At 44.5% G+C, this 24,289-nt stretch overlaps 2 protein-coding genes across 3 annotated transcripts in view; one reads left to right on the forward strand and one right to left on the reverse strand.

Annotated features, from left to right (window-relative positions):
- Window positions 1-24,289, forward strand: part of Pde6a (phosphodiesterase 6A) — a 106,178-nt gene that overhangs the window by 15,642 nt on the left and 66,247 nt on the right. The window contains exons 1-2 of one of the 2 annotated variants that reach the window (XM_031365799.1): window positions 4,793-4,878; window positions 6,242-6,404. The gene's annotated coding sequence lies outside the window, so the exon portion shown is untranslated. Of the gene's footprint in view, window positions 1-4,792; window positions 4,879-6,241; window positions 6,405-24,289 lie in introns of those variants that run through there. The other variant, XM_031365800.1, reaches the window with a different exon arrangement.
- Slc26a2 (solute carrier family 26 member 2) lies at window positions 695-15,139 on the reverse strand. Its single transcript, XM_031365803.1, has 4 exons — window positions 14,929-15,139; window positions 6,789-6,923; window positions 4,232-4,951; window positions 695-2,380 (listed from the first exon to the last, which is right to left on the reverse strand). The coding sequence occupies exons 3-4, from the start codon at window positions 4,925-4,927 to the stop codon at window positions 860-862; spliced, it is 2,217 nt and encodes a 738-aa protein (XP_031221663.1). The 5' UTR covers window positions 4,928-4,951; window positions 6,789-6,923; window positions 14,929-15,139; the 3' UTR covers window positions 695-859.

Consider the following 24,289-nt stretch of genomic DNA (forward strand, 5'->3'; position numbering starts at 1 on the left):
AAAAAAAAAAATAGGCAGAAATGTAAAGCTTATCACCTGGGAAATTCAACTTTCCTGGAGATTCAGGCTTGCCTGCATATACCAAAGTGGCACTCCTCCAGCTCAGGCCTCCTTCTGCCCTCAGCTCAAGTACTTTCCACAAAGCACTTCTGAGTCCTCCAGGACCCCAGACTCCCAGACACTGGGAACATGCAGAAGTGAGGACAGTAATGAGGGTAGGTGTGTGTGTGTGTGTGTGTGTGTGTGTGTGTGTGACCCACAGAGTTCAAACATAGGCCGGCTGTGAGGGTCAGAGTCTCTTATGAGACTATGGCACATAAGAGACTTGCATGAAGGAAAGGTAGTGATTTCCAATTATCAGCAAGAGAGTTTAATTTTACTGCTGTCTGGGGAGTAAAGCCTAAACAGATACAGCAGCAGGGTCAGAAGTTGTCTCCTTAGGCCTCTGCATCAGCAACGCTGCCTCCTTTCTTCCCCTCTCCAGAGCCATGCAAAGGCTCCAGTGTGTGTAAAGCAAACCCCAGCTTTACCACCTCTGCATCCTAGTGGACAGAGTTCAGATATACAGTTCCTAAAGTAAGGCAATTAAGTTGAGGGGCTGCTTTCCAGTTCCGTTCCATTTACACTGTACCCCAAGAATGCTATCTGCATGAAAGCCGGAAGCCACAACATTTACTTCTTTTTGATTCTACCCAACCAAAAGCTCTACTGCACATAAAAAGGCTAGCTTTAAAGGAGAACTATTTCAAGTGTGCATCGATTTCGCCTTTCGCAGTAGAAAACGTTGCACACTGAAACAGGCAAGACACTATTCGTCCTTTTATTACCTTTCCAAGTCACCGGAAAGACTCAGATTCTCTCAGTCACCAGAAAGACTCAGACCATTGACAACACACACCCCTTTCTGATTCTGAGCATCTTCTGCAAAAGCTACCGCTTCAGACAAACTGTAGAAGAGAAGATTCTCTTCTTCCTTTTTGCAATATTCTCCTCTGGCTAAGGAATCCCTCACAGAAGGATTGCACTGAGCCAGTAAAACCTGGATACCAACGGCTTCATAATCCCGGCGAACTTCTTTCAGTGTGTGGATCCCTGCTGTATCTAAAAACTGTATTGCACTACAGTCAATCACGATAGTGTGCACCTCCAAGGGATCATGGGAAAGCTGCATTGAAACTTCATCCGGGTCCCCACGAAAAGTCACGGTTTCCTCTTCGAGTTTCCTCTTTGCCACCTTTTTCCAAGCTGCCTTTACCAAGACTGGGTTAAGAGTCTTCTTATACAAAGCTGATTTAAAGCATTCTTTGTTTATGTAGTAGAGAGGGGCTATGAAGCGGAAAACCTTGATGCCTGACTTACTCCGAAGGTTCTTGTAAGTGGAAATGGATTCAAAGATTTCAGATTCTTCTTCTAAACCAAGCAGTGATATCTTTGGCTTCTGAGTACGGAGAATCACACAAAACATCGAAAAGCAAACCCCAACGAGCAGGCCTATTTCAGTGCTTAAGAGAGCAGAGGCCAGCATTGTCACAAACCAGATAACTGTGTCCATTCTGCTGAGCCTCCACATCTTTGGCAGGTCTCTAAACTTCAGAAGTGCACCCCGGAGATTTACAATAGTGATCACACCAAGGACACATTTTTGAAGGGAATAGAATAAAGGCGCTATTACCAGAAGGACCAACAAAAGAACAAGGGCTGTCACTATGGCTGACAACTGCGTCTGGCAGCCTGTTGACTCTTTAACCAGCGTCTTTGCAAGAGCTGCACTAGTAGTTATACAGTGGAAGAAGGAAGGGATGATATTGCAAAAGCCAATGGCATACATTTCTTGGTTTGCTTTGACTGTGTAGCCATGTTTCTTGGCAAACATCTCGGAAAGCGAGACAGTGATAGCAAAACCAATGATAGAAATAGCTATTGCATCTACAGCCACATTAGGAATGAGGCTCCAGTCTGGTGCTTGGGGTGGCATAAACCCAGTGGGAATGTGTTCAGCAATGCTGGAATTGTAATTCTCATTTAGTTTTCCGAAATGAGAAGCCAATGTGGCCGCCACAACGACAACGAGCTCGATTGGAATTGGAGCCTTGAGCTTGGACTTGAAGTGTTCATTGAGTTCTTTGGTTGGCACAAGGACCAGGAGACACAAAAGGCTGGTGATGAGATCACAGATGTTGGTCTTATGGATGTTTCTGAAGATGTGGATCCAGGTAGTAATGACTGAGCCTACACCATGACTCCGAGGAAGGCTCAGCCCAAGGAGGTACTTGGCCTGAGATGTGAGGATGGTGAAGGAGGCACCAGTGACAAACCCGCTCAGCAAGGCGTCAGAGAGGTAGACAGAGACAAAGCCCACTTGAAAGAAGCCCATTGCTACCTGGAAGGGAGCATATGCAAGCGTTAGCCAGAAATGGGGACGAGCTCCTCAGCTGCGTACTACCTCAGCCTTCCTTGTCCCGCCACAAACTATCAGAGTACCACAGAGTGTCAGAGGTAAAAGAAATGTAATCATACATTACAGGTTCCATGTTACTACACAAGGAAGCCTGTAATCAAACTGACTAGCCCAACCATAGCAAGGACTTGTGATTTCTACCTTACATAATAATTTAAAACTGGAACACCATTCAGAAGGCTTCCAAAAAGAACTGTTTTCAAGGTTCCACACAGATGTATACAAACTCAGACTGGAGCCAGGCAGTGGTGGCACACACCTTTAATCCAGCACTGGGACACTGGTGGATCTGAGTTCAAGGCCAGCCTGGTCTACAGAGTAAGTTCTAGGACAGCCAGGGCTACATGGAGACAACTTGTCTCAAAAAAATCCCACAAAAAACAAAAACAAAAACAAAAACAAACAAAAAAAACAAAAAAAAAAACAAAGAAAGCCCAACAAAATAGAAAGCCAACAGAAAGCAAACAAACTCAAATTGGAGAAATTCTTCTGCTTCAGAAAACATTTTTTTCCAAATTAAAAATTATTACCATGAAACTGAAGGTTTTTAATTTTTATTTCTGGAATTAAGGTCTCATGGTCCCAGGGTAGCCTTAAACTTTGCCAAAGACAATCCAAAATTTCTGATCCTCCTGCCTCCACCTCCTAAATGCTAAGATTATTAGGCACTGATCATGTTACAACTGAAAGTAAAATTTAACTGGTAGAAAAACTAGATTCACATCACAACTGAATCCCACTCTGTCGTGCATCCGAGTTAGCAATAACACTATATCCTTCTCCGCCCAGGTCCTCGGAGTCCTGTTACCTCTTCCTCTCCTTGGTGAGACACACGAAGAAGTCAATGTGTACTCTAGGAACACAACCCACCGCCCCTTCCTTCTGTCTCTCCTACCTCATCAAATAAAGCCAAATAAAGCCAGCTATTCTTCCCCTTCCTCTCCTGGTTCAAAATACTTGTAATAGAGAACAGATTTAATTAATGCTGCTATTGATTTCTGGATGCTAAAAGGCAGGGACATAATCATAACATTATTAGTGGGTTCTATAGAATACTCAAGGAGGTTTTCATTTGTAATCATTTCTCTGGGCTGGTAAAATGATAGTCCTCAAATTTTTCTCTCCTTTTTCATCAATCCAAGAGAACTATTAAACTTCGCAGAAGTCTCAGTAAAGTGGCTACCCTTAAGGTAGGCAGAAGCTAGCAATAATGTCAACCACTCTAGTCTTCCTCTTCACCCTTCCCCACTCCCTGCCCTGTCCTACTGCTCGCCTGTCTCATTATTCACGATGATTTTGCCAATAATCAGCCACACATAATCTTAGGCAAACCCAGTGTTTTCAACATACAAAGTTAAGAATTGTGTGAGTTGGTCTGAGGACCCTCTCTGATCTTTTTTTTTAAATAATAAAAGTCTGACTGTTGCTGCTTAAGAGGTAGCTTGAAAGAGCCCTATTGTACAGTGGAATGCATGGTGTGGCTTTGGACTCTACCATTCATCCCTTTAGCACTCAGCAAGCAGTGGTAGCCTTCCTACAACCCCTAGCAGCCTACATACCAGAGATTTTGTGTATAATGCTTGCTTTGGCCAGAAAGAACCAATTGTTACATCTCCTTCCTCCTTTCTTCTTCCCCTGGTGTCTCAGGCTCTCACTATGTAGTCCAAGATCTTGCTATGAAACCAGGCTGGCCTCAAACTCCTCCCCTGCCCCTGCCCCTACCTCTTGAGTGCTGGGCTACTATGCCCAGCCTAAACGTTCACCATTTCTTACCTGATAAACTCCAGCCATGAATGTCACAGTGCTGCCAATTTTAATTGCATAACAGCTTTTGTCACAGAGTCCATCTAATGTATGGTTTACAACCACACATCCATTTGAAAACATTGCTATTGAAGATGATGTAGCATCAATGTCAGGGCAGGCTTTATGTAGTTCTCGGTCAACTACCTCACCAATCATAAGGCACAGTATTCCAAAAATGCCCACAGAGATGTGGCGGGAGGTACCAAACAGGAAATAAATAATGCTGGCAAAAAATGATGTATATAGACCATAGATAGGCTCCTGGCCAGCCAACAGAGAGTAAGCAATGGACTGGGGCACCAACAGTATACCCACAATCAGGCCAGACATCACATCACCTAAAATGTTTTTCTTCAGATCATATTTTGGGAGCCACCGCAAAACAGGAAAGAAATCAAAAATCCCATTTCTGACTTTGGTTGTGCTGCACTGGCAAGTCTTCTGGAGTTTTCGGATGACAAACTGTTTGATGTTAGTATCTGGTTTCTCATTAAGTTCCATGTGGATCCTACGGAAAGTTCTATGATTACTGGTCTCAAACTGCCTCAAGTCAGGGCTTGATCTTCTTTGAACCTCCAGGGGGCGCTCAGGTGGGAACCCGTAGGCTTCTTCAGGTAAATCCCTCTGTGAGAGGTCATGTTGCTCTTTATTTTCTGAAGACATTTCAGGAGGCAGATGGTTTACTTCCTACCCCAGAGGAAAAAAATGTACGTTAATTTATAAAGTAGTTCTCAGTGCTCACTTATATGAGCAGCCTTCCTTATCATTTGTGAGGTTAAAGAATTCCATTTGGCGGTAGGCTTTTTCTTAGCATTGGCTGACCTGGAACTTGCCATGCAGATCAAGCTAGCTTCAAACTCACAGATATCCGCCTGCCTCTACCTCCTTCACATTGGAATTAAAAGAATGGGCTACTATGCCCAAACTGGGGATAGATAACCTGCATATCTACGACTTAAGTGAGGCTCATTGGCCCTGGCCTGAGAGAGGTTAGGGAGAAAGGCCAGATGTAGACTATAAACAGCAAGTCAAAATAAATCATTAGTTGGTACAGAACTTCTCAAGAAACAAAGACAGTAACCACTAAGGATTCTCCTGTGTATCCTCCTGGATCCCCTAAAGATTTTTCTAAAAAGAAAAAAGTATGAGGGCCAGGCAATAGTGGTGCACTCAGGAGGCAGAGGCAGGTGGATCTCTGTGAGTTCCAGGCCAACTACAGAGTGAATTCTAGTACAACCAGGGCAAAAGTATGAAGTGAGGCAGCCTTTCTCCTTTCCATATGCTATCAATTGTCTTCACAGGCCAAGTAGAGAAATAACATTGCCCAGAACTTTCACTTGGAAGATAAGCAAGAGGCCCTATATCCCTGGCCCTGAAATTACTCATCTAGTACCAAAGGACCTACCTACCACTAGGAACTAGAACAAAACAGAACAAAAACAACAGCAAAAAGACAACAAAATAAAAAAACCCAAAAAACAAAAACAACCCAACAACAACAAAAACCAGGCTCCTAAAGGAGCAGAGTGAACTGTCCAGTGACTATGTCACTAGCATGGCCATCTCTCTGTCAAGACTTCAGTTCTCCCCCTGTGTCCTCTGGCATTCTGTACCTGGGAACACAGGCAGGAGCCTCCGCAGCAACTGCAGGAAAGGAGTGCCTTTCTGTCCACCAATGTGATCACCACCAAGTGCATCACTGAGAACTCTAGCAGGTTTACAGAAATGTTCAATCAAAGAACAAACACACTGAGACTATGGCCAAACTGAGACAAAATAGATGGAGACCTCAGTTTGAATTACAGAAAAAGTTTGAATTGACAGGAAAAAAGAACCTTTGTCAGGTTTTATAGACCTATTATTACCAAGGTGTTACAATCTAAGAGTCCGTATCCTATTCACGATCACAGGATGCAAAAAATGCCCATTATTTAGGTTGAACGAGAGAACAATAATAACTGTTTTGATGGTCTTTAGGGGAAAAGCCAGATCTGGAAGACAACTGACCCTAAGCAACTCAAACAGGCTAGTGGGCTGGTCTTTAACTTAGCATCTGTCATCTCACTTCCTGCTCCTGAGCCTGCCTGAGTTACCTCCTGTCTGGAGCAGCCGTTGGTCAAGAGGCTTTTCTACACCTAAGGTAAGAAAAAGAAACACTGAAACACTGTCACTAATAATAACCAGATCTAAACTTCACCTCTAAGGAAAATAAAAGCAAATTAAAAAAAAATCTGAAAAAGTAAACTAAGAATGAAACAAACAGAAATGCTAAACGAGAGAAAGACAATAGAAGCGGGAAATTACTTTGGCAGGCTTACCAGTAAATTTGACACTGTCAAAGAATCAATGGACTCACATGTTGACTGTAATAGAACAGTGGAGAGTTTGATATGTGGCTTATCAAGTGTTTAAACATAGAATTAAAATCCCCAAAGAAGAATACAGAGAACAGGCAGTAGAGGTTCAAGAACCTTGAGAAGGACAGGCAGAAAAGCAATTCCCCAATCACTCAATCAGCACTCACCAATCACTGTTGCTCAGCGGGGCTCCTGGACACAGCCACACATCACTTACTGAGGAACAAAGGCAGGAATTACAGCGCATGTCCTGGAATTGATGGAAGCCCGAAGATGATGTCTTCAAAGCAGTAACTTCACGCCTAGAAGGCACAATCAAAAAAGGATCTTTAAAAGATGGAGACAGTGTGTGTCCACATATTCGGGAGTGAGAGAGCCTGCATGCTCACCCCTCACCTCAGGGGCTTTTCTTAAAGATCTATTAGGACAGTATTCATCTTTAAAATATACCAATTTTGGAAATAAAAATTGTAAAAATCCACATTAATCACTATATAGCTGTAGCTGGTCTGTTAATTATGTAGACCAGGTTGCCTTCAAACTCATAGAGATCCACTTGCCTTTGCATCCTCCCAAGTGCTGGGATCTAAGGCGTGTGCCACCATGCTCAGCTTTTTATTTTATCTCGCGTATACGTGTGCTTTGCCTGCAAGCATGTCTGTGCATTATTTGCAGTCAGTGGCTGTGGAGTCCAGAGGAGAGCACTGGGTCCTCTGGAATTGTAATTACAGAAGCTTGTGTATGAGCCATTATATGAGTGATGGGAATTGAATTTAGTCCTCTGGAAGAGCGGCCAGTGCTCTTGTCTGCTAGGCCATCTCTTTTAGACCCGATAATTAAATTCTTATAGCTGTCATTTCTTGTTTAAAAAAGACACTACAGAGTCGCAGGCCTTTGAGTATGTGGCTCAGCAGGGAACTACAATGCTGACCCAACAACCTAACGCACTTGCAAAGGAAGCCATTGGGAGGAGTAAGGAGAGGAGCTAAAGCAATTCACAGTGGCTGAGACCCATGAGGGTGCATGCCTAGTCTCATGACACGGCTCTTAACACTTACGTGGTTACTTGTTTTCCTCTCACACATAACAGGTTTTTACTTTTTCCCCTCAAAAGTATAAAAGACATGAAGTCTCAGCTCATCCACTGCACACACAGACACGCAGCTCAGGCATTACAGCGCTGTTCACACGCTGATAATCAGATCCTGGATGACTCAACACAACACAAAGAAAACTGAAATAAAGCCTTTTTTAGCCAGGCAGTGGTGGGGCAAGACTTTAATCCCAGCACTTGGGAGGCAGAGGCAGGTGGATTTCTGAATTCAAGGCCAGCCTGGTCTACAGAGTGAGTTCCAGGACAGCCAGGGCTACACAGAGAAACCCTGTCTCGAAAAACAAAACAAAACAAAACAAACAAAAAGAAAGCAAGCCTTTTTATTAGGCCTAAGACTCAGATACTCATGTTAGTTCCTTTATGTCTCCATGTTGACATACTTATACTTCTGTATAAGCTTGTTTGCTGTCACTATGTCAGGTCAGGTCTAAAACCTCAAATCAGGCACCCAGACAAAACAAATAAGATTATCTCATTAACTTCAAAGATTATGATTTTATGATAACTCAAAACACTGGAATTTGACAACAAATGCCCCATGCTTCTTTCCAGCTCTTTTGGGTGAGGTATACTTGATAGAGTCCAGCCATACAAGCAAGCCTGTGTACTCCAGACCTGCTGCACATGGCTATAAGAGTGTGCTATCCAATCAAGTGTGTACATCAACCACCATTCAGATCCTGTGCACTTCAGCCTGCCACAAATGACACCCAAAGTCTCTGACATGGCAAGACATGCAGAGAGGAGAATATGCTTGGAGAATGATGCCTAATGTCAGTAGAGCAATTCTGAATTTCTTCATCCATTCTGAGATATGCGCTGTAAAGTTTGGATTAGCAAACTCTCAATGGAAAGACTTCAGATCCCCAGAACCTCTCATAACCAATGTCAATGGAACATTCTTTGAGATAGCCATGACTCCAGCTAGCTGTATAATCCACGTGACCCATCTGTGTCACTGTCAGGCTACTAACTGGGCAGGCCTGACTACAGTGCCCTTTACAGGGATTGCCCTGGAAAGATTCCCACTTCTTGATCCTTCAGCAGCTGTTAATAAATATATTACATATAACTAGTATAATACACATCTATAATCCCAACACTTGGGAGGTAGAAGTAGGGGAATCAAGAGTTCAAGGTTATCCTCAACCTATACATTAAGTTTGGGGCCAGGGCTACATGAAACAAACAAATATATATATATATGTATATATATATATATATCTTACCTTGCTATTGGGGGTATGTTCTATATCTTTATCCCAAACATAACATGTGACCCATATCTGTTGTCTATTGCCACACTAACCAATGTCTACTTTCCTACTTGTCCAGGAACAACTAAGGGCAAGAATAGCCTACCTGGTGACTTAGCACATTATTTCAGCAACCTAGTCCTTTCATCAAGTCCCAGTAGGCATCTAGTCCAGTGGTTCTCAACCTGGGGGTCCTGACCCCTTTGGAGTCACTTAAGACTCCTGGGAAACACACAGATGTTTGGGTATGTCTCAGAGTCCCTGGAAGGCTCTCTCTACTACTACACAGAAACACTGGTACAATCTCCCTCTAAGAGCAAACCCCACGGCCTCTATTGTCTTTCTCCCATGCACCCATGTTCCAAGCAGCAGTCATGAACACTAAGCAGCTAGCTGGTGCTGGGTTGCAGCCTTCAGGCTCCGTGCCTTTTCCTGACATCTGTTTCTGTGGGAGGTGAACAAGTGGATTGTTGGGGCTTGAACCCAGAGTCTCCCTCATACATACTAAGCATGTGCCCTGCAGAAGACACACCTTGAAGACAGCATCTTTCAAGATGGTGTGGAAATAGAAATAGAAAACTGACTGTCCGCATGCAGAAGAAGTCAGACCTATATCTATCACCTTGCACAAAACCTAAGTGTAACTGGATTGAAGACTTCAATATGAAACCTGTAATACTGAAACTCGTAGAAGAAGGCACAGGCAGTATCCTACAGATCCAAGTGTAGCAGAGGACTTTCTGAATAGGAAGGCATTTGCCCAATAACTGTCAAGTGGGTCCTCATAACGTTAAAAAGCTTTCTGCACAGCTAAGGAAAACAACAGGATGAACGGGAAGCCCGTGGAATGGGTCAGAATCTCCAGCTATATATCTAAAAGGGGGTCTTAGTCAGAGTTCCCACTGTTGTGAACAGACACTATGACCAAGGCAACTCTTAAAAAAGGACAACATTTAATTGGGACTGGCTTACAGGTTCTACAATTCAGTCTATTATCATCACAGCAGGAAGTATGGCAGTGACCAGGCCGGCGTCATCTGAGAGATCTACATCTTCATCCAAAGGAATCCAGGAGCAGGCTGACTTCCATGGTGCCAGGAGAAGGGTCTCAAAGCCCACCTCCAAGGTGACACACTTCCTCCAAAAAGGCCACACCTACTAATGATGCTACTCCCTGGGCCAAGCATATTCAAACCATAACAAGGGGTAAGGCCCAGAATATATAAATAACAAAACAAAACAAAGTCCAAACAACCCATTTTTTTTAAAAAAAATGGGCTTGGAAATCTGAACAGAGTTCTAAAAAAAAGAAAGAAAGAAAGAAAGAAAGAAAGAAAGGAAGGAAGGAAGGAAGAAGGAAAGAGGGCAGGGAGAGGAAGGAAGGAAGAGAAAAGAGAAAAAGAAAGAATAGAAAAAAGAACTAGAAATGTTTAAGAACTATCTAAATCATGTTCATCACCCTCAGAAATGAGGGAAATGCAAACCAAAACAACTTTTGAGATTTCATGTTACCCCAGTCAGAATGGCTACCACTAACAAATAACTTACAACAAATGCTGGAAAGGGTTTGGGAAAAGGAATCCATTGGTGGAGTTGCAAACTGATCCAGTCCCCCTGAGAATCAGTGTGGAGAATTCTTTAAGAGCTAGGAATAAATCTACCCTATGGCTCCACTAAGCCACTCCTTGGCATATGCCTGAAGGATTCAACACCCTATTACATAGCTGCGTACCTGGAGGACCTGAGCTGGGTCTAGCCTGGGCAAGATAATGGCTGCTTCTTTTTTTGGCACCTTGCATGGCACTGTATAGTATTATGAAAACTAGTCCTCAGGGAGGACTTATTTTCCAGTTATGTTCACTGCTGCTCACTATTCACAATAGTTAGGGAATGGAAACAATCTCTATTTCTTTCAACATATTAATGGGCAATAAAACTATGATACATATATACAGTGGAATACTATTCAGCTATAAAGAAAATGAAATTGTGATAATTTCAGGTAAATGGATGGAATGAGAAAATATTACATTGAGGGTGGTAACCCAGACCCAGAATGCCACATATTCTCTCTCACCTGTGGTGTCTAGCCCCAGATCTTCATGTGTGAGTATAGGAGACCTGGAGTAACCACAGAAACCTGCAATGTCAAAAGGGACCCTAGGAGAAGGGGTGGAGCTCTAGAGAGGGGAATAGCAGTATATAGGTTTCAAGTTGTTGGTCAGTGTGGTGGATTGAGTAGGTATGGCTCCAACAGACTCATGTGTTTGAATGGTTGGCCCATAGGGAATGGCACTATGACGAAGTATGATCTCGTTTGGAGGATGTGTCACTGTCGAGGTCTCCTATGCACAAGCTATGCCCAGTGTGGTACACAGTCTTCTTCTGCCTGTGGATCAAGATCTCAGCTTCTCCAGGACCATGCATGCTTGCATGCTGCCACGTTTCCCCCATGATGACATGGAGGAAACCTCTGAACCTACAAGCCAGCTGTAAATTAAATGTTTTCCTTTATCAGTGTTGCCCTGGTTATGGTGTCTCTCCACAGCAATAAAACCCTAACTAAGTCAGGGGGTCCAAGAGTCACCCAAAACAATGTAGGCTACTGCTGTTGTCCTTGGAGATAAGTTCCCATTGATGTGCACCTCAGACAAAGGACCCAGAGGATCCTAGCTTGATCAGACTGAAAGCATCCTCCCTGAGGAACCATGCACGCTTCCAAAGAAAGGAAACAACCAACAGTCCCACCCAGCTAGTATACCTGTGAGCCACAATGATCGGCACAGCAAGACACCCCTAGGGGTGCAATAGCAGCACTCATATCTTTGTGAGTAACCGACAGCTGTCTACTTGGACTCAAGACCTGCTGACAGGAGGAATTTATGCCCAATACCTAGCCAACTACTTAGGGCTAGTGAAGTCATCAGTCTCAGAGGAGGACTTACTGTCGACAGTTTACTAACACAGCATGATTCCTAACTGCATTCTAAATACCGTCTTAGGCCCACAGATGAGTGTAGCTTTTACCCCTTACCAAAGACATTTCTCTCTGCAGCAGATGAAAGCCACAATGGGTCAAAAGGCAGAGAACAACTGACTGTGGGGTGTTGAGCCCCAGCAGACACATCCACAACACAACTTGTGCACCTAAGGTTCAGGGCATATCATGGAGGGGGCGGGGCGGAAAGAGGGCCAGAGGACTGGGAAGTCCGCTGTGAAACTGCATTACAGAAATGCTAGGGAAGCTTCACCCAGGATACTCAACGGTGTGGCCGCCTAGACAAGACCTGAACAAGGAAGGATGACACCAAGAGACACAGAGGGAGGAACTCTGACTGAGTCTCACCCCTAGACAGAGAAGCACGGGCAACTGAGGAATGCTGAGCGTGGGTGAATTCATCCTCCCCGGGGATGAGCCTCCAAAGGTGTTATCCAACACTAAATGGTCAGCCCTGAAACCGCACACAGACAGGTAACACTAAACAGACTCAGCACACAGAGTTTATATATTTATGCCTGTAGATGTATGTAATTACCATTACATACAAAGAAAAAGGCAAACATTTGAGGAGAAGTGAGGGGGCATGGGAGGGCTTGAAGGGAAGAAATCAAAGGAAGGAAATGACCTAATTATATTTTAATTAAGAATTAAGATAAATTTATTATCGTGTGTGTATAAATGTGTATGCTATAGTACACATGTCTTTTTAATTTAAAAATTTATTTTTGTCTGTGTACATGTGTGGTCCTGTCTGCAGGCACATGAGTGTTTGGACAACTTTGTGAAGTCAGTTCTCTCTTTCCACTTCCTTCTACCTTTCCGTGAGTTCTGGGGATTGAACTCAGTAACCACACTTATGCAGCAATTGCCTTTACCTGCTAAGCCACTTTGATGACACATCATCACTGTACTTTCTGAAACAACTGAACCAAAGCTCAGAGTTTTAGCTAAGCTGGCTGGCCAGTGAGCTCCTGAGACCCTCCTGTCTTCATCTCCATGACACTAGCAGTGGCCACGGCCAACTTTTACATGCCCTCCATTTATGTTTTATAGTATATGCACACAACACTAAAATATCCTTTCATTTTCTATTAGGAACAATATAAAAGTTATATCTGTATTATAATTTGGTGCTCCGGCTTCCTCCGTAATTTTGTTTGTTTGTTTCTTCTAGCTGGAATGCCCTTCACCAATTATATTCACAACTTGTTCTTTTTATTTTTCTCAAATGTCACCTCACCAATCAGCTCCTTCCTAAACACAGTATGCAAAAACAGCATCCCTGCCATCTCCACATCTGCCCTTCTCTTTGACTTGCCATTTCCCCCTATGGCCTTTTTGCCACTCTTATTACATACTCATTTTTGAAAGATTCATTTAAATTATGTGTATATGTGAGTACGTGTGTGTGTGTGTGTGTGTGTGTGTGTGTATACACATATGCATGTGTGTGCACAGGTGTCCTTGGAGTCCAGAAGAGGGAATGAGAACCTCATCAGTTACAGGTGGCTGTTAGGCATCCACCGTGGATCCTGGGAACCTAACCCAAGTCCTCTGCAGGTGCAGTATATTCTCTCAAGCAATGCACCATCTTTCCAGCGCCTCCACTTATTTTGTTTAAGCTCTAACCTCAAGTTGCCTGCATAACACCTATTAAGTGCTTTACAAGAATTTGTAAAGTGGACGAATGATGGTTTAAGAGCTTGGTGGGGGGGTGGGGGTGGGGAATTATTGCCTTTATTCCCATTCTAACTCACCAAGTATGTGCACCTCTTCCCATAAGACACTGAAACCAAGCCTGCATCGAAACACTACAGTTTGTTAAACATCTACTTGGGGTTTTGCTCACTCAAAGCTGGTAATATCTACTTTTAAAACTTATCCTAAAATACAATTTGGAGATCTCCAAAGCCCCAAATATGTTCATCTCTAGCTTTTCCTCTAGGAGGCAGCACATCACAGTACTATCCAATGATTTCCAGCATAGATTTCAGATAAAAATGCAGATTCCTGGGCCAGCCCCTGCAAATCACAGGAAACAGAAAGCTCTATTCCGGGTGATGTTGAGCCAACGAGCCTGGGGCCACAGCTGGCAAATCAATGGCCAAGATCAATAGCCACTCAGATCCCAGCTATTCAACAGCTTGATGGTAATGGGTGAAAACCACTTGGCATCAATTTCTGACTTGTAAAATGGAGAGACTACCAAATACCTCACAAAAATTAAGATCTCAGAATAGTACAGTACATGAGAGAGACGCGTTTATGCAGCACATAATAGATATTAGGCTCTGTCTCTTGCAATCCTTAACATTCCTAAATGACCCTACACTCTTAACTGGTTTAAATTTCATAAACAAGAATCTCTTCTAAATCCAACACAGTATATCACACTAGTTCTAGATGTCTCATTTAAAAAAAAAATTGTGGGGTTACAGCTAGGAGTATAGTTCAAAAGAATACTTGGGGGAGGACTTCGGTTCAATTCCCAGCACCCCTACAGCCAAAAAGAGCTCTAGAGCAAAGAGGAAAAAAAGAAATAGCAATAGCATAGTGCCAAAAAGGGAACTTGATGTCTGAATGCTCACATCCCTGTGAACCACAATTTGTGAGAGTAAAGGACGCAGCACTGGAGAGAGGTGGGGTTCACTTACTAGCTCTGCCAGGGACTTGCTCAGTCATTTCAGCGTGTCCGTCCACCTAATGACTGAAAGAATCCAAACTCTTCGAAGTGTAAAAGGATCTCTGCATTTTTGCACGTAACGAGGAGTGGGAGGTGGAGACAGCGCCTCGGTCCAGCCCGGACACATCAGGTCCAAGGCGGCCCAGCTAGCACTGGGCCACTGCGGGTCGGCCAGGTCGGTACCTGTCCGGTTAGGTCTCGGCTGCAGACGCCCTGCTGACCGCGGCGCTCCCCTCCCGCTTCCCGTCCTCACCTCAACGCTCGGGGCCGCCGTACACGGGCTCCCGCGGCGCGTGTCCTCCAGCCAGACCGGGCTGCGGGTTCGCCGCCGCAGGGGTACAAGCAGTCCAGCCGCGGGCGAGTCTCCCTTTAATACCCCGGCAACCGTCCCCGCCCATGGCCCGGCCCCGAGGAGGAGGCAGCCGGCCACAGTCACTGGAAAAAAGGTGCGGAAGGAGCCCGGCAAGGCCCCCGCGGCGTGGCTGTCACGTGGCAAGGCGGCATGGCCACTGGCCAATCACCCGGGCCGGCGGGCAACATCCCCCGCCCCTCGGCCGCTCGCTCCTTCCTGATTGGCTGTTCTGGACTACAGGCTACACGTCCAAGTCTGAGAGTCTTAAGTGGATCCCGCGATCTACTATGTAGACTCGTGCTGAGACGTGGCACTCGGGTCGCGGAAGGTCCTGGGGCCCGCGGGGGCGCGCCCCGAACCAAGCTTGCTTCTGAAGGTTTCGAATGGCCACAGGCTCTTGCTCCCGGACTCATTCTCCACCCCAAGAGCCAATAACCAGAAGGTGCTTTTAAAGTTGTAGATGGAAGGGTAAAGATAATTATGAAATTTCACCCCAACCCCTGTTGACACCTTTCCGTGATCGCTAGGGAGAAAATCAAAGGGTCTCTGTGCTGGCCCTACCCCAAATGTTCATTTCTTCTACTCGGAGGAGAGAGATCTGTGTCCTACATCCCAAGTGCTGGGGTTAAAGGTGTGCATGCACACAGCTCAACACATTTTATTCAGTCCTCAAAGCTTGAGGAAATACTGTATTATGACTTTCTTCTTTTATATTTAATGCTTTAAAAGTTCTTATTACATTTTTTTGTGGGGGTGAGGTAGAGGGTATGCGTGTGGAGGTCTAATTTGTTCTCTCTCTTCTACCATGTGGATCCCAGAACCAAACTCAGGTTGTCAGGCTTGACGGCAAGCACTTTTACCAACTGAACCATCTTAAAGGCTTCGTCTTTTGTTTTTGTTTGTTGGTTGGTTGGATTTTTTTTTAAAAAAACATTATTTATTTATGCCTACACACCAGAAGAGGATATCAGATTCCATTGCAGATGGTTGTGAGCCACCATGTGGTTGCTGGGAATTGAACTCAGGACCTCTGGAAGATCAGACAGTGCTCTTAACCTCTGAGCCATCTCTCCAGCCCTGGTTGGATGTTTTTTGTTGTTTTGTTTTGCTGTGTTTTTTTTTTCTTTAATTTTTTGACAAAGTCTCACTCTGAAGCTTAGTTGTTCTTGAATTCACAGTAATCCTGCTTCCAAGTGCTTACAGGTGTGAACCACCACAGCTGGCTGTGACTCCCTTTGTATAGTGAAGGACTATGACTCAGACAGTAGGCGAGGTGCTGCAGTCCTAGAGGCAATAAGTGACTGAGTAGAACCCGGTCACAGCCGAGTGCAAAGCCCACTTTCTTAAAGCGCAACCCTAGTGAATAAAAATCTCTCGTCCCCTAACTGAACAGGAACCAGTAAAGACTAGCCAAATCTAGTAAAAGCAAATGCTCTTGTCTTCTTTGTCAGTCTGTGTCAATCTTTGTTACAGGTGAAGAAACTGTGAGTCACAATATTCATCAAGTTATTGTGTGTCAGGGCAATGCCGCCAACAGATAGTAGTGGGACAGATACGAATTTTGAAGGAACCTAGCAGATGCCCAAACCTAAGAACCCTCAACTATGTTCAGTGCCAGGGAAGGTGCCAGCAAAGAAGCCATAGGTCAGCCATTGTGGCTTTTCCTCCTGTTTCACCGTTCCCAGCTGCTGCTTCCCTAGGAAAACATTCCAGGGAACTGGACTTTGGTCTGAATGCCCATCTTCCCTTCACTGGTGCTCCGGGAGACGATAACCAGTTTCCAGGCTGCCGCTGAACTGCCTGAGCTCCCTAATAATCTACTTTAACAACGGGTTAGCAGCCTGGCCACTCAGCACCTAGATCTCTTTAAGCTCCTGTCTCTGCCTAAGCATTTGCCCTTCATAGAAGTTGGGTGGGGCAGCCTGAGAGCAACAAGTATCAGTTATAATGTATTCTTCCCTAAACATCTCTACCAAAGAGTAACTCATGATGTGTGTTAGTCTCAGGCATTATGAGCAGGCAAAGAATCTTTTCAGTTAAGGACTGTATCAGAATTTTCCCCGCCAGACCCCCACCCCATTCCACCCCCTCCCCACCCAGCACTTCCTGACTTCCCAGTGGGACTAGCTACCGGTTTCTAAAGCCCTCTGATGTTGGGATGACCCGTATTTAATGATCTGTTCCAAATGGTCTATATAGCTGTTTTACTTTTGGAAGAAAATAAAGTCATTCTCATTGCTTTTAAAAGTAGGTGAGACAGAGTCAAGTTAGACTAAAGATTAAGGGGAATCTGAGGCTGTAGTTTAGAGGATAGTATGTCCTTAGGATGTATAAAGCCCTGGATGTTCACTGGTGAAAAAGTAAATCTCTCACAGCCTCCTTCACTAATTCATTTTGTCCCTTTCTAGAGATACCCTGACAGCGGCTTCCTCTGTTGCCTTGCCTGTTCAATTTATCTCATCAGTTCTCGGTTGAGTCTATACATTAGACAGTGTTGCAACTTTTAAAAGACAACATAAAGATTTAACTGATGTTCACAGGGGATTCTGGCAAATTTTTTTCCCTCTTTTCTTTTTGATGCTGGGCATCTGAGTTAAGGCAGTGACTCACCTCTACCCCTATTCTGCTAGTGTTCTTTATATAACTATAGAGAGTTTTCCTCCACCCCCTCACCTTCCATCCCTAAAAGGGGTGTGGCTTTTCAGGACCACTTGGGGCTATTAGATAACAGGGGGAAGAAAGCAACATTCTCAGGGTCAATAAAGCAACCATTTCCATGATTAGTCTTGGAAGAAAATTTCCTTTGAGTGGAAATGCCAACTAGTTAGGAAAATGTAATTTTTTTTTTTAAATTAAAGAACCTTCTCAAAAGGTTAAGGGAAAAACTGCTTTGCAGGATTTTTGAATGAAATGGCTTTGGGATTTTTCCTTCACCTGAGAGGTAGCTGTGTTTCTTATTCTCCTGTGCTGTCGATACTCCAGAGAATGGGGGACTTATACTAGGAAGGTCAAGCACAGCAAGGCCTCTGAGCCCCAGATGAGAGAAGATTCGGTGCATTTCAGGAGACCATGCTATCAAAGTGGAGTAACAGCCAAAAGGTCCTTATGGGGCTGGCCAAGCAAAACTTCATATGATCATAAACTGGACCGTCAGTTATAAGGCTTGGGATTGAATGTCCTACCAGCACTGTGGAGTGGGCACTTGGAATATATAAAATTTGATTTGGACAAAGAAGAGAAATGTGATTCTCATACCCAGTGTGAAGGAGCTCACATTACTCGTTAAAAATATTTAAGTACATAAAGTAAGCAATCACAAGCTACAGTATCCAGGTTGCGTTTTAAAAATTGCATAATTGGGAAAGAAAGATGGAGGCTGGGGATGTAGCTCAGCTGGTAGAGGGCTTGCCTGACATGCACAAAACCCTGGGTTCAATCCCCAGCAGTGCATGGTGACTCATACCTGTAATCCCAGCACCGGAGGCAGGAGGATCAAAGCCAGAGAGTCATCAGCTATGTAGTGAGTTCGAAGATAGCCTGAGCTGGACGAGTCACTTTTAGAAGAGTATGGAGGAAAAAAGAGGGAAGGGAAGGGGGAGGAAGGTATGTTTCTGGGTGACAACTGCTGTATTCTTACTTGCCTGCATTTTTCAAATTTCCTATATCATGAAAATGTACCTATATGTGACTCATGCACTATAAAGAGGAAAAATAATAAAAGTGTATTTCAATGAAAGGATCCAGGCTCTAGAATTTGGGAGGCTGAGACATGTGAACCGCTGTCTCCAAAGAAATCAAAAGGGAAAGGAAACAGGGAAGGAAGGAAGTGAACCAGGAAGGGGCCGTGGCATTTGAGAGACAGACAAGGGATAGTCTGGACTATATTATGAGACCTTATCTCAAAAGAAAACAAGAAAATATTAGCGAGATGGGCTTATCTGTCACTGTCTGTCCTCATTAATCTTTATTTTCAACTTAATACAACCTAGGGTCAGCCGGGAAGGGGGGACCTGAAATGAAGGATTGCCATGGTCAAACTGGCCTGTGGCTGTTCTGTGTGCGATGTTGTCTAGATTGACAATTGATGTGAGAGAGCCCTGCCCACTCTACAGAGTCCCATCTCTAGGCAGGTGGGGATGTGGTGCATAAAATGAGCTAAGCAGGAGCCTATAAGCAGCATTCCTCCATGGCTTCTGCTGCAGTTCCTGTTCGAGTTCCCTCAACGAGGGACTGTGACCTGGAAGTGGAAGCCAGATAAGCCCCCCTGCGGACCCCCACCCCTCCCCCTGAAGCCCCCATCCCCACCTCCGCCCCTTCCCCTAAGTTGCTTTTGGCCAGAGCTGTTTTATCACAGCAACAGCAAGCAAATGAACACTGCCTCACACTTGCCTTACAGGATCATTTTTGATAGCTGTGTTTAGAGACCCTGCTGTCCATTGTTCAGCATGTCAACCTCGCAGCAGTTCTGTTAATAAACGTCACCGTTATCTATCATTTGCAAATAAAGAGATTGACCCAGTAGTTTAAGTAACTTCCTCTAAAGTGAAATATTTGTTCACAGAAGGAGCAGGGTTCATGCTCAGCTCTCTCCGGCTCGAATGGCTGACTAAATGTGCGTTCTCACCTGCTGTCTTTCTGTGCTTGTTGTCAAAGGCCTACTTAAGATCTGTTTGGGCTGCACCTCTTGGGAGTTGCTATGAATGTGTTTCATGTGCTGGAACCTTGGTCCTGGGGCTGAGGTAGCAGGACCTTGAAGGGGTAGTGGTGGGGGCTAGATACCTGGAATATTCCTCGTAAAAGGGATTAATGTCATTTCTGAGGTATTCTGAGGCAACAGGTCCCCCAAAACAAGCCAAGCTCTTGAAAACCTCTGGCTTCTTTCATAGACAAGTGATCCCCCCCACTCCCAGGCCCATGGTAGCCAAGAACTGTGAAGGCCTTTACCAAAGCACTGTATTCTTAACGTTTTAGAACTGTGATCTCAACAAACCTCTGTTCTTTGGAAGTCCCAGTCTCAAGGAGTTTGTTGCTGTCCTAGAAAACTACAATATCCCCAAAGTTCCTAATTAAAAAAAAAAAAAGATTATAGAATCATTGAGAATTTGAGCTTAAGGGGGAAAAAAAGTGCTGCAAGGTGAAAATACGGGCAAGCCTTGGCAAGCTATGTCTCCAGGCTAGACCCTCAAGGTAAAACACAGAGAATTTTCCTAACTCAACAGGAAACTCATCTAGCTGGAATGAAATCAGGTAACATGTGACCAGACAGGAATCGACATCAACTGTAGGTCAAGGGCAAGAGTAAGTGGCATTTGAGAGTGGGCAGGGTGTTGTAAAGTGAGGGTGGAGGTCCTGAACGGTTGTTCAGCAGCTCTAGAGGCAGCTATGCTGCTGTCAGGGAAGCGTGCCTCTGTGGCTTCCTGGAGGAGGTGGGGTTTGGCAAGTCCAGAGGAGAAAGGTCTTTCCTCAGGAAATGCAAGATAAAGCAGTAGCTAGCTAACGCTAGTGAGATGTCCTGCACAGGGACACTGGCTGATGCCTAGAGAATCCCAGGGACGCGACGATTAGCCAAGGTTACCTCATGCCGCCCTCTTCCTGTCACACAGCATGGCTCACAAGGTTTTCCTTCTTGCAACAGCTTCTTGACTGCTGCCCTAGCCCGAGTCAGCTTCCGGTACAAACGCTGATCCTGGCTATGTTTGAATGGATCCCGTAGGCTCCTATATTTGAATGCTTAGTCATCAGGGAGCGGCACTATTTGAAAGGATTAGAAGGGTTGGAAGGTGTGGCCTTGTTGGAGTAGGTGTTAGAGGAAGCTGGTCACTGGGAGAGAGGGCTTTGAGGTTTCAAAAGCCCATGCCAGTCTCAGACTCTCTACTGATCGGGATATAGCTCTCAAGGTTCTGCTCCAGTGCTTGCCTGCATGCCACCATGCTCCCTGCCATGACAGACTAAACCCCTGGAACTGTAATCGAGCCCCAACAAAATGCTTTCTTTTAGAAGAGTTGCTTTGGTCATGGTGTCTCCTCACAGCAATAGAACAGTGACTAACATAGAAGTTGGTACCACTGGAATGGAGCTCACTACCTGTGTGGTGAAACAATTATTTTATGGTCAAAATAAGTAGAAATAGCTGACTAATTGCTATCACATTGAACGTATTACGCATTGCCACTTGTGTTTAGAAACAAAATTCCTGTCAGTTTTGTATGGTTCAGGTTAATGTTCACATCGTGGCTTTGTATTATATATTACAAGTATTTCATTTATTGTATGATGTTATATTATCTCATTTAATCCCCAGAATAGTCATGTAAACTTATCGTAATTTTACAAGTAGGCACAGTGAGGTTTGGAAATTTTAAATAATTGACATAGTATGACAGGCATGTCATGGTCTTATTAAACGGTATAAGCTTGTCTCTACTTCTCATTCCCCTGCCTCAGCCTCCCAAGTCCTAGGATAGCAGTCATGCAACACCATGCTTAGCAACCTTTTATCTTGTTTTGGCTTCTGTTTTTGAGACAGAGCCTTACTTGTGCTGGCCTCAAAGTTTCCTATGTAGTCCAGGTTGGTTTTAAACAGTAATCTTCCTTCTTTAACCCCATTGAGTTCTAGAGTCACCACCAGGCACACTGTACCCAGCTTCCTCCATCTTCCTACAGAAACATATCTTTGTCTTAGTCGATTGTCTTGCTCTCTGGACCCTTCCTGAACAAGCTGGCATTCTCCAACCAGGACTTAGATTCTCAGCACCCATATCAGGTGTTCGCAACTGCCTGTAGCTCCAGCTTCATAGAACCCAACACTCTCCTCTGGCCTCTGTGGGTACTAGCACACACGTGCATAAACACGCATGCAGATATACACATTGAAAAAATAAAAAAATTTTGAAAGAAGTCAAAACATCTAACTATGGAGACTCATTAACCTCTCAGGGGGCATAGGGAAATGTCAACAGTATTTCTAATTGTCACAAAATCAGGGGACTCCTCTGGCATTTAGTGGGTGGAGACTGAGGTAAGTATCTTTGATATATATGTCAATCTCCTACAATGAAGAATTACTGGACTCCAAATGTCAGTGGGGCCTTGCTATAGAGGACAGTGACACAGCACAGAGGACAATTCTGCAGTCGTTATGGTGAATGAGACATACCTTTGAAAGAAATTCATGATAGTAAAGAAGGAAAAATCACGTTACAGTCTAGTATATGGAAGAACTCTAAAAACCTTTAAGCATGCAATGAATTTTAATTTTGATCTTCTCTTTTTTTTGATACCCTGTATTTCCTAAAGTTCAGTAGTCAAGAACATATAAAAATTCTAAATAAAAACTTTTTAAAAAATAGCTTACAAAAATGGCTTCAAAAACTTGGCCAAGGGCTGGAGAGATAGCTCGGTGTTTAAGAGCACCACCTGCTCTTCCAGAGGTCCTGAGTTCAATTCCTGGCAACCACATGGTGGCTCACAACCATCTGGAATGAGGTTGGATGCTCTCTTCTGGTGCGTCTGAAGACAGCTACAGTGTACTCATATAAAATAAACAAATCTTTAAAAAGAAAAAAAAAACTTGGCTGAACACCAAGGATGTGGCAGGCGACCCTGGAAGACCTAGAGGACAAACCCTGATAGGCTCTTGCCCTCATGAATCTTCCAGTCAGGTGGGGAGGAGAGTCCAATGGGAAGGACAAGAGAGAGAAGCTGAGAGAATTCCTGGAAGGAATAAACGCAATCAAGGAAATGGGATGGGGTGACGGGAAGGAACGGAGGGGTGATGGCATGGAGTTTCCTTGGGCTAAGATAACAAGATATGATGAGCAGTACTAAAACCTTCCAGTCTACAGACTGTGCAGAACTGGGTAAGATTGTTTGGACAAAGTGTTCCGGTAAGATATGGCAGCTGGCTGGGAGAAGGTCAGATTGTCATATGGACTGTCAAAGTAAGGGGCATTCTTTCCTTTCCCCCTTTAAAAGCAACAGGTGAACATTTCTGTGACTTGTTCATGCCATTGCTGGAATGCTGAAGAGCAACAAGCATGAGTGAACTACCACCACACGTGACGATATGGACGGAAACCACAAACGCGCTGAACTGAGCTTTGCCAAGCTCACCTGTGCAGAAGGCACAGTGTTTACCATTGGGTGGAGAGGGGCACCTTTGTACATGGTACTAAATGGGTGCAATACCCCCGTGAGTTTATTACACTCGACGACGAAGGAAGTGTAAAGTGTAATCCACTTTACAATGAAGTCCCTTTGCAAAGTTCAAAGGGCCAGCAACTGTTTATAATCGTGCATTCCACAGTGTTCATAGGCACTGCGTACAGCATAGGGCTGTCCTGGAAGCCGACATACGGTTTGGACAGAGGGGGGGTGCTCTTTCCAACCCGTTTTTGTGCAGGAGAGGCACATTGACAAGAATTCTGGTGTTTCTAGATTCTCTGGAGTTGCTAGCCTACGGACAGTGGTGTGCATTCTGATTAACAACCCAAGAAGGCACAGGGGTAGAGTCAGGAAAAGCACATTAAAGCACCAGGAGAAAGATCAAGTTGAAAGGAAATAGACTTAAAGATGAGCCTCTCTGGAAAGGCCCACAACTACACTGTTAAGCAGAGGTTCCCTCCGAGCAGTAGGAGTACGTGTGGTTTTAATCGTCCTTTTCCATTATTTTTTACAGAGCATGTATTAAATTTTTGTAATAAAAGAATAGCTATGGAAGGTGTGTTGGGTTTTTATAAGGGCCCCTAGAACAGTAAAATTTGAACATCGGTAAAATCCAAACCCAAGAAAGACTTAGACTATGGTACACCTGTGTACAAGCAGCCTGGCAACAACTGTGGCCCCCGAAGCCCCACAGCTGAGAGGGTTAGGGAGAGAGGTAATGAGTGTGGGGTGGGGAGCTTTAATCATCAAATCGACACAGCTGAGAACCACTGGGAACGTTGTCTCCATGAAGGATTCTCTCTCTCTCTCTCTCTCTCTCTCTCTCTCTCTCTCTCTCTCTCTCTCTCTCTCTCTCTCCCTCCCTCCCTCCCTCCCTCCCTCCCTCCCTCCACTGGATCAGCCTAAGGGCATGTCTTTTAGGAGTATTGATTGATATAGAAGACAACATACTTTGGGCAATACTTTTCCCTGGGGGGTGGGGGGTGGTTCTGAACTGTAGAAGGAGAGATAATCAAGCCCAAGGACAAGCAAGCAAGCGGCAATCCATGTATTCATTCCCTCTCTCTCTCCCTCTCTCCCTCTCTCCCTCTCTCCCTCT

This window comes from Mastomys coucha, unplaced genomic scaffold (assembly GCF_008632895.1).
Source record: "Mastomys coucha isolate ucsf_1 unplaced genomic scaffold, UCSF_Mcou_1 pScaffold13, whole genome shotgun sequence".
NCBI classification, from domain to species: Eukaryota; Metazoa; Chordata; class Mammalia; order Rodentia; family Muridae; genus Mastomys; species Mastomys coucha.